Source organism: Diadema antillarum, unplaced genomic scaffold (assembly GCF_040938485.1).
Source record: "Diadema antillarum isolate AM-2024a unplaced genomic scaffold, OU_Dant_1.0 scf00000015, whole genome shotgun sequence".
Classification (NCBI taxonomy): domain Eukaryota; kingdom Metazoa; phylum Echinodermata; class Echinoidea; order Diadematoida; family Diadematidae; genus Diadema; species Diadema antillarum.
Window position 1 is genome coordinate 133,310 of NW_027270904.1, and position 11,436 is coordinate 144,745.

Consider the following 11,436-nt stretch of genomic DNA (forward strand, 5'->3'; position numbering starts at 1 on the left):
CTGCTAGATTCACCAACTGTTGTTAAGAATACTTCTGACCTGCTGTTCCCTCGTGTTTATTTTTATTTTTCTGTTGTTGTTGTTGTTGTTGCTTATACCATTCTATTCAGATGTACTTAGTGTATTGCTGGACAATTTTTTCCCCCTCATTTAACTTCATATCTATTGCAAATGCACACTTTTCATGAGCCCTTAGTTTCATGGGGGAAAGAGATGTGAGACTGTAAAACGGAACGGAAGAAGCATTTAACTATATAAGCATACCATTGTGGTTTCAATACATTACTCACTTTCATGAAATCAAACTTATCAAACTCATTCTGGTAGATTCCTTAAAGAGGAGGAGCAAAAATAAAGTGACGAAGAAAGAAAAGATTTTTGAATAGTCGGAATAAAAAAGATAATAGAGGTAAGAAGCAATTGAGGTAGATATGAGAGGAAAACAAAATCACCATAGTACTTAAGAAAATCACATTTCTTACTGCAAACCCACATGATAGAAAACCCCCAGAGAACTTTCTACCCAATTAAAAAGCATATGAATATAATCTTGCCAAAGATAAATCATTCTGACAATAACACGATTATAGGGTTAACAATGTCATTCTTTGAGGATTGCCGGCACATACTCGCGCAATATAGCGATAGTGCCAGTAGTAATAGCGCCACCACCAGCTAACTAGTACAAAATAAAAGTGTCGGAACGTGGTCATAAACGTTAGTCTCTTTGTTCTTGAACAAGAACGAGGTTTGCTGATTCACCCCATTTCAAGAGCCAGACTTTATTACACACTTCCCCAAATCCTCATCACCAATCTTGGGTAAGGATGATGAAGTGGCTAGACCGGAAATACGACTTATTTTCAACACCATCACACCTAATTATGATTATTCTTCGTTCAAGGCTGTGATACGTGTGTCGACTCATCTCATGGAAATTACCAGACAGTTTAGAGGGCAAGGAGAACTGAAATTTCGATCTCAGGGGCGATTGCTTGCTAGTACGCTTTCAAAAGGATACCATTCAATTGTGGTCGAAGATGTGTATTTCAAATTGTTGAGCTAGAGGCAATTTGGAATTGACTGTGCAGCAGGTTTTATTTTACATAGGAAAGCTTCTTGTTTCCTTCAGAGATTTAGAAAATGTGTATGATAGACATCGTACCCCTCGTATCACTGATAAAAAGTATGGTTTCATAATAATCAACCACTTCCCCCCCCCAAAAAAAATGTGATTTTTTCCCATCAGAATAATACTCGGCCCTACGTCGTAATTTGTGTGCTTAAAGTACATTTCTCTGTGTGTGGGAGGGGGCGTAGTGGGTGGGTGCGTGCGTATGTGTGTTAGATGTATTCATCGCCTATGTTCATGATGTTTTCACGTTTCACGCATGCGCATGGGGGGAGGGGGCAAACCCGGCATTTCCTGACGTCTTGTGGTTAGAACATCGCAAGCGGGGAACCACAAAGAGACTTCAGTACTATTGCAGAAGTTGTGAGTGAGGGAGCCCTGGAGTGGACATGTTCCTACGTCATCAGTTACCAGTCATCGTATCTCCTCCACATGATCAAGAATAACTTTCAAATTACAATCGCTCATTGCTTTCCAGTGAAACTAATCTGCAGGTGAAGATCTTGTGTTGAGAAACAAATGGATAATTTTTTTCGGACGATCCAGAAATTTCCATTGGGAGTGAGATAGTCACAGATAAGTAAGAAACGTCGGTGTCGAGAGGGTGTTCAGATATTATCATTTTCATGAGGCTTCTAGAAATTATCATTTCAAAGATTACATCTAATATGAACTAAAGATGTATCTCTCCAGGAACAAATTGAGGATTTCAGTCTGGATTGTGATGCTTTTTGGAGTTTTCAACGTCTTGAAATATTCCATGTGGAATACCGATTTTATCCCAAACGAGAAACTCGAGAAACGCAGTGCCGTGATACAAGCTTACAGGAGTCATGGGTCGCTCGAATCCAAGAGCATCTTTTCGTCCCTGTTCATCGGGTCAGATGACTCAAGTCTTGATAGACAAGTCCCCAATTTAAATGTGCATAAGCAAACTTTTGCCAACAACACTGAACTGTTCGCGAAGACTCTGTCTCCCATCGGGAACTTCTCGGTGAAGTGCAGAAGAGAAACGTACGTGATTGCCATCGTATCATCGCTGCCCTTCCGCGTACGTCTCCGACAGGCGATCCGAGAAACATGGGCAAATGCGACGGTAAATGACGCTCGCAAACTACAAGTTGTCTTCGTCACTGGGAGGCCAAGGAATTACAGCAAGGTGCTTTTTCGTGAGCTCGAACAGCACGGCGATATCTTAATCGGGGATTTCCCTTATGAAGCAAAGGTTAAGACGATTTTCCCAGTGCTCCTCGGCCTCAAGTGGGCTATGGAAAACTGTCAATCCTTCCAATATGCCTACGTTGGTTTTGATGATACCGTCTTGAATTATAAAAGGTTGTTGGACCGTCTTGATTACAGTGTAAGGAATGAAATATCGGATGACCGTAGCTGGATCGGTCAAGTTATTTCAATGTCGCATGTCCAACGAAACCCCGAAAGTGTTTTTTACGTTTCATACGAGCAATACGAACATGACTATTTTCCTCCTTTCTGCACTGAAGAAAGCGCTTTTGTCATTACCAGAAGATTGGCGAATGAAACGTATGAAAGTGCAATGATAAGAAAGATCTTTCCTATATCAGATGCGTTCATGGGCACCATAGCCTACGAGCGCAATTGGACACTGGTTAGCGATGACTCCTTCACGAGATATTTTTTCCGTAATAACCCATGCTCCTTTAGCGTTTACGTAACGATGAGTCTTATCTATTCAGAGAATCTAGTTTCTTCTTGGCAAGACACCCGGAACAAATCTTTGCTCCTCATGTGCCCTGACCCCGACCTCGATATCGTGCTTCCCAAGAACGTGAACAACAAACCCTTCCTCGAGAAAGTTCTAACCTACCGCCTCAACAACCCGCGTGTATGTTACCGCGAAAATGGCACACCCCTGGACATCTTCCTACTGGTTTTAGTCAGCACCCCTCCGGATCACTCCGAGGCCAGAGTAGCGATCCGGGAGACTTGGTGTAAGGATAAACGTGTGCTAGGTGAGACGGTCAGGTGCGTGTTTGTCATGGGCTCACTGTATGAAGAGAGCGACGACTTAAAACTTCGTCTCCAACAGGAGGAGCTCAGATACGGGGATATCATCCAGGCGAACTTTACCGAGTCTTTCCGGAACCTCACGCTGAAGGTCATCCTGGGACTCAAATGGATCACGGAGAACTGTCAGCATGCCAAATATTTCTACAAAGGCGACGATGACATGTTCGTCAACTTTGTGAACATTATCACCTACATCAAATCTCTTCGGAGCAAAGGAATGGCAAAGACGGAGTTCTTCCTTGGGTCCTTGATGTATTCCAGTGTCCGTTACTCGCCCAATGTTCCTGAACACGATTATTATGAGCGTTACTACGTTTCGGATGAGTTGTATTACGGGGCTTTTTATCCACCTTACTGCAGCGGAGGTGGATATGTCATGTCTACGGATACGGTCCCGAATATGTACCGGGAATCTATGCGGACGCCCATCATCAATATTGATGATGCCTTCCAGGGTATATTGACCAAGCGACTCGGCTTTGGTCCGATAAATCACGATGGCTTTAAGAATTGGGGAGGGAAAATGGACACCTGTTCGCTGCGTAGCCCAAACCTCATGACGATACACGGTATTGGTAGAAAGGTGGGAGAGCAATTCAAAGTATGGAACGCTTACATGAATGCCACAGCTAATTGTACTGGCTTCGATCCCTGAGTCTTCTTGTATTGTTTGGTGTCATCATTTCTAATAAGATAGACCTAATTTGTATTCCCGATAAAGAATTGATATTGAATGGAGAGCATTTCGGGGCAACTTCCTTTGTGTGTACAAGAACCTTTAGAATTTTCTTGCTTGAAATCATTCAACAGTACTACTCAGATAGATTACGAGGATATGTATATGTGGTAATGAACTGAGAATTTAACGCCAAACACACTGACATGCTATGTCACTGAAGTGCTGAGTGTTAGAACACCTTTTGAAACGAACATTGTTGAGATTAAGTTCGGTATTTACCGTTTTAAAAAATTACGGGTTATGGCATGCGAAGTGATGACTTAATTTTGTTTATGTACACATGATCGTAGTTATCCTCAAGATTTTGTCTTCGTATATTTTGCTTCAGAGCACTGCGTGTCGACGGGTCGTAACTCATCACGTAGAAGCACTCACATACTGTAAAAGCAGTAGCTTTTGCATTGTTTTCTTGGTAACACTTCAGGCCAATGCATGCAAAATAGGGCAGACGATTTAACAATATTCATTCTGCGTATAGACCACCGACAAGTCGCTGTATGGCCAGTTGATTTTGCTTTGTTTCTTTTGTGTTTTGTTTCATTTTATTTTTTACTTGCTTAATTGTAACGTAAGTGTTAAGTAGCAGGTGTGAGACACTTCATGTTCACGCCATTACAGTCTTTCCTATATTCAACAACAAAAAAAAAAAAAACGGCTGTTAGAAACTTCAAACCATCGATCCTTAAATTAGCTGCCGTCACCTTTGACCCTGACGGAGTGTAAAATAATCAGAAAATAAGTAATGAAACCTTGCATTTGATAAAATGCTTTTGACAACGTTCCGGTCAATGTTTTCATATACTATTTGATTGAATTTATGATTGCCGTTCATTTATCAAAGAGTTCATGATAAAGATCATGCCATTTTCATTACGATTAAAGGACAATGCCACCTTAATATGATATGTGAATTGAGTGAATGCAGTCATATTAGTAGAACACATAAGTGAAAATTTGGGGAAAATCAGACAATTAGTTCAAAATTTATGAATTTCTAAATTATTCTGCAGGGTCATTGTTGGATAAGAAGACTACTGGATTGTATATATGTTACACGGGTAGAAGGATATAAGGAAAATATAAAGAGAATTTCACTTTTTTTTTTAAAAAAGGTGCATGTTTCCCCAAGTTGTCGCTGACGTATGTTGATGGTAATATTATTCTCCCTGCGTTCTGAAAGAGGCAAGTCAAGTGTTACTCTATTATGCGAGAAAAGTGAAAAATGTTGAATTTTCTTTACATTTTCTTTAAATCGTTCTACGCGTGTGACATCACAAGCTGTAGTAGTCTTCTCATCCAGCAGTGACTGAACAGAAATTTCAAAAAATTCATAGTTTTTGAACCGATGGTCCGATTTTCCCCAAACTTTCACTGATGTGTTCTACCAATATTGCTGCATTCACTCAATCTACATGTATATGAAGATGGATTTGTTCTTTAATGGTAGACAATATTTGTGTGCCCTGTATACTTTTTATAACTTGGCAATATTTTTATAACTCAGTAGGCCTATATTGTCCCCGATCTGATGTGTTCTGTTCTGTTTTGTCTTTTCTTTGGGGGGCGTACCTACTTCAGTGCCTTTTTCTTATCAAGCCCTGAAACACTACAAAGTAGATCCATAAAAAAGACCTTTATGCCGATGTATGATTTTTGACACTCAACCCATATATTTTTTTGCTCGAAATCGATATGCTTCAGATCTTTCCTCAGGCAGGATGGGCGGACAGGGTGGACGCTTTTGGTGGGAAAATGAACAAGTTTAACCGTTAGTCCATTATTCAAGTGACTATTGATATCTTATTCTGTTTGTGACGTGTTGCAATTTTTATCATTGCTGCTAGTATAATTATGATTATATTACTGAAATACATGTACCGCCACTTTGAAATCGTACTAACACGTTTATCATTTACTTGGTATACATGAATATATCTATATATGAATTTATATATATATATACACACACACATGCATATATATGTATGTACGTATATATGTATATATATCTATCTATATATATATATATATATATATACATATATATATATATATTTATATATATATATATATATATATATATATATATATATACGTATACGTACTATACATGTACATGTATATACACGTGTGGATATAGGAACCTGTGTATGTGTGTGTGTGTGTATTTGCGAGTATGTGTGTAAGTCGTAATTTTTGACAAAGTTTGCTTTACCGATGATCCATTAGAAGTAATATATATCATTCGAAATGTTCGAAATCTTTATGTTACAACTGCGAATGTGGAAGTGATATATGATAAATTCATAAGTAAAGTGAAAATTGCAATGGCTTAAAGTACTTACTTCATAGAACTTCATTATTAGTACCAAATTTCAAAGGCCTATCAAATTTTATATCTATGTATGCACACACACACACACACACACATATATATATATATATATATATATATATATATATATATATATATATATATATGATTCAATTTCTGCCTCCTATATATTTCTATACTCTTCTTTAGCCAAATCTCACTGTTTCTGTTTTGAGTCAACGCAAACGAGCTTATTCAAATTTCCGGCGTACCTCGAGCAAGCAAATGCCATTGACATACACAAACATTGAGAGATTGAAGACATGGAAAGCGAGCGTTAAACATTGATTCATCATTCAATCGACCTTACCTTTCGTTACACTTCAAAGTGGACTTTCACACAACTTAAACACAAAAGAAAATGATATTCTGTTTTGTGGGTGAACAGAACACACAGCCATGTTTCTCATAAAGTCTCATCCCCCTCTCATTGCCTATCATAATTATACTAATGTAATATATGAAATATATGAAATATGAGCATACACCGGCTCTCGCACTGTTATTATATTACTATATCGCACGATTATATCAGTCACTTTATCGATTCCCAAACGAGCACACATTCCCAAGTAAATGGAAAAGGAGTAAAGATATTTCTTGCTTAATCTTTCAAAGCTCTTTCAATAAAGTATACTCATCCTGATCTGACCTACATATCTGATTGGTGTCTAAATTATGTACATGTATAGGCCTACTGAGAATCGTGCGGCACAATTTCTTCCGGCTTGACACGTTTCTTTGAATGAGTAAGCGATTGTAAAGCATCTTGCCTTGTGTGGTTTTTTTTTTGTATTAGTTTGTTAAGCTCGCAGCAATGGGATAGGGGAATTCCAGTCCAAGTGAAAGTTTGTCTGTAAAGAAGGAGTAACATTTTCTTAACACAACAATGAAGGCTTGATCAAAATCGGATGAGAAATAAGGAACTTATGACATCTATGATCTTAAAGTTTCGCTAATTTTTGAAGGAACAGTTCTAGAGCAGTGAATATATGCAAACAGTGAAGTGATGATATCGGCCCCTCACAACTTGCCACGTAGTTTGTACAGAAAATGTTTACATTTCCAGTTTGTCATTCAAATGCATTTACGCCCCATTCTCAAATTCTGATATATAACTGATCATTATTCTGAAGTTATTCAACCAGGAATAACATAATGATTTACACTTTAACAAAAACATTGAATTTTCATCATTTTCTATGATCCATGGAAAATTGTGAGGTGATGGCATCGTAAGTTCACTCATTTGCGTAGTCCAGCTCTACACGAGAACTGTTATGCAGAAATTAGCGAAACTTCACAATTTTATAAGTTCGCTAATATGTATTTATCCGATATTGGTCAAATGTTCACTGTTGTACTTGCAAGACTTTATTCTTAGTTATCAGACAAACTTATAACATAATTGAAATTCCTCTTTAATTATGTATAAATAGCTCCCAGCTGATCCCCACTCTTCTTGAATTAAGACGACGTACAGACGAGAAAAGAGAGCTGGCTTTCTCATCCTCACGATGGCTGCAAAATATCTTCTGACGGTTATTACAACCCACTAGCTAGACGTTGAAAAAATAAAGGAGGTCCATGAGTCACGCACCCGAGAGTCATCAAGTATAAAACATGCCCACGAGCTAGATACTAAGAAAAACAAATAGCCCATGAGCTATACATTAGGCAAATAAGGCCTACGAGCTCAACAATAGGCACAAAACTGATCCACGAGCCTCATGATAGCTAGCTCGTGAGCTATATGAATCGTGGGCAATATAACTCGTGGGCTGTATGACTCGTGGGCTGTATAACTCGTGGGTGTAAGACTCATGGACTTTTTTATGTCTATCTCTCGGGCCGTATATCACTCGTGGTTGTCGAGCTCGTAGGATGACTTCGTATAACTCGTGGTCTGTATAACTCGTGTGTGTCAAGTTCGTGACGCGCTCCCATGTTACGAACTGCAAACTTTGGCAATATACAGTATGTCCCCAAGAAATTACAATGGGACCCCCCGCAATGATATCTTTAAAATTAGTGAATCAATCTCAGGGTAGGAAACTATAACTCATTGCCCACATCTTACAGAAAACCCCAATCGATTTGCTTCAGTGGTCAAAGAGAAATGAGGAATTTTGTAGAGGATGTCAGGAATCTCTTTTGTCCAATTTCTGTCTATTGTGTTCACACACAAGATCATCGAAGTGCGAAACTTGGAAGGATCAGACTCATGACATGCTTTACAACAATCTACATTTCTCTGTGACCGTTTAACCAAATCGAATGGGGATTTCTGCAAAATAGAGCTAAGATGTAATATTTTAAGACCGTGAAGTTGCATTGAAAAAAAGATAATCATATTCGATGTTATCAATGTGAAAATCTGAGTGTAGTTTTTGTGGGACATACTGCAGTATGTCCCCCCCCCCCAAAAAAAAAAAAAAATTACAATCAAATTTTTGATTGTTTGTTTCGTCAATACCAACCTTCACGAACTCTTCGATCCTCAACTTCAGGTCTCTTACATATTCCGTTTTCTAGGAAGTCTTGGGGGGAACGAACTTTCGCTCACGCTGGACCAACACTGTGGAATTCACTTCCTCGTGAGCTGAAAGACTCAAGCTCTACATCTTTCAGGAGTAATTTAAAATCCTATTTGTTTAGCAGTGCATTTTGAAGACCAGTGTCTTTTGAAGACAGACTTTCATGTCTTTTTTTTTCTGCTTCTTCATCTTCTTCTATTACGGTGATGTACTTGTATCTTCAGTCTGTTTGCTTTGATGTACAATTGTAAAGCGCCTTGAGCATTTAATCAAAGTGGAGAACGGCGCTATAGAAATTGTATGTATTATCATTATTATTATTATTGATAACATCCAAAATGATCGACCTGCCCAAGTGCTACTTCAGGGTCTTAAAATATAACATCTTATCTCTATTTTGCAGAATTCCCATTCGATTTGGTTGAGCGGTCACAGAGAAATGTAGATTGTTGTAAAGCATGTCATGAGTCTGATCCTTCCAAGTTTCGCACTTCGATGATCTTGTGTGTGAATACAATAGACAGAAATTGGACAAAAGAGATTCCCGACATCCTCTACAAAATTCCTCATTTCTCTTTGACCACTGAAGCAAATCGAATGGGGTTTTCTGTAAGATGTGGGCAATGAGTTATAGTTTCATACCCTGAATTTGTATTTAGATTGATTCACTATTTTGTAAGATATCATTGCGGGGGGGGGGGTCCCGTTGTAATTTTTTTTTTTTTTTTTGGGGGGGGGGGGGACATACTGTATAAACCCGTCAGTTTGAGCTATTGCATATCACACAACTCCTAGTGCCACATCAGAGCAGATGGTACAGTGGTGTCGTGTTTCCCTGTCAGTAGCAAAGTAAGAAAGAGAAAATAACTCTGTTGCGCACACTGGATAGCTTCAACAAAACCACATCATTATATAGTATATGTAAATTTCATTGACAATTCGCGTTATGACAGATCGCGGTAGAATATTTGTTTTGTCATGGTCTTTTGTCATTTACTTTACCAGCAAGCTTAATCAGTCAAGTCTCGGAAACTACATCTCTGTGGTTCAGTGCCCTTAATTTTTACTGCAATGTTTTACATTTAATGTTAAATTTTTAATAAAATAAATTAAAAAGTTCTCTCTCTCTCTTTTATACAATAGTGCTGATTGACACAGAAAACCCCATAGCATTGTACACCCTGTCCAAAGTCCCTGGTGCAGAAAGGGTTGATCAACTCCTAGCCAAAATGAAATATCCTCAACCTCTAACCTGTTTCCACATACCCTGATCTCTTTATCTGAATAAACTCAGTTTGCCCTCCCGAACCTCTGAAAGATTTTGCCCAAAAGTATCTGGACGTGTTTGTTGGACTCATTTATCACAGCACACGTATCCTTTATCACAGCAATATAATGAGACAATAATCCTGGACAAATAAGGACTTTTTTCACATTTATGTTTCTGAAAGTGTCAGTCAATGTCTCTGCTAACAGTAAGTTCTGACAAAATTTTCGCACAGATATCCATTATCACAGCAACATAAGGCAATAACCATGGCAATCAAGTTTTGGTTTTTTTTTTTCATAATCATGTTTCAGAAAGTGTGCCTTGTCAATTACACTCTCGTAGGATCGGTCAGCAGCATGGAACTGATTCGTTCATTTTCCCTCATAAAATGCCCGTAAAATTTTCTCATAAATTACCCACAACAGAAAGTTTGAGATCCGTTTCCGTGACAGATTATTATTTCTCAGTTAATCATTAGCTACAGCGCGGGTTGTTAAAATTACAGTACTCTCCGCGTAATCGGGTATCGCTTAAACGGGTACTCCGTTTAAATGGGTAGTAATTTCAAAATCAGTTCCAATGCACATTAAAATTACCTGATAATCGGGTTGCCTCTCCGCATAAATGGGTAAACAATTTTCTTCTTTCCTAATTTTTTACCCATAATATCGCAGATATAACACTTTAAGAAATCATGCATGTCAAATTTTCCACGGCTAATCGCATTCTCTACTTAATTTGCAAACAAGACCAATCATTTGGGGAGTGATTAAACATGAAAACACATGTACCAGTACAGTGTACCGACTTGCCACATGTAAACGAACATTACACATGTAGCTGGCACTCACAACTGGATAGACAGGCGGAAGTTAAACACACTTGCGCTCCTCCCTTGAAGTTTGCAACGAAAACCATGCACCAGCTTCATAATTTTACTATTCCCCAGTGACTTCTCGAAAAGTAACCCGACATTCTACGTGACTATATAGTGCACACAAAAAAAGATGTGTTCATTTAGAAAAAACGCCTGCTTGTTAGTGATCAGTCTATAGTCAAACGACAAAATTTTGTGAAGACGTATTTGTCCATAAAAGACTGTAAATTATTGCTCGTGACTGAGCAAGTGTTATTTGAAGGTATCGTATGTATAATGTGCCGTGCAAGCACGCTTGTTAAGCATACAGTGTAAGTGTTTGGTGCAGTGTAAAATGCATGTACATACACATTGTGTGTGTCAATTGTGAATGAGACGTGTTCTTCTATTAATCGGGTACTCCGCTTAATCGGGTAAGAAACGCTCTGCCCGAGCCTACCCGATTATGCGGAGAGTAC

At 38.5% G+C, this 11,436-nt stretch overlaps 1 protein-coding gene across 1 annotated transcript; it reads left to right on the top strand.

Annotated features, from left to right (window-relative positions):
* The first annotated feature begins 1,515 nt into the window (after positions 1–1,515).
* On the top strand, positions 1,516–4,394 carry LOC139723534 (uncharacterized). Its single transcript, XM_071634776.1, has one exon. The coding sequence runs from the start codon at positions 1,812–1,814 to the stop codon at positions 3,834–3,836; it is 2,025 nt and encodes a 674-aa protein (XP_071490877.1). The 5' UTR covers positions 1,516–1,811; the 3' UTR covers positions 3,837–4,394.
* Positions 4,395–11,436: the final 7,042 nt, after the last annotated feature.

Bases quoted from the DNA above. Each gene is read 5' to 3' on its own strand.
- LOC139723534 (XM_071634776.1), top strand. From the start codon at position 1,812: ATGTATCTCTCCAGGAACAAATTGAGGATTTCAGTCTGGATTGTGATG.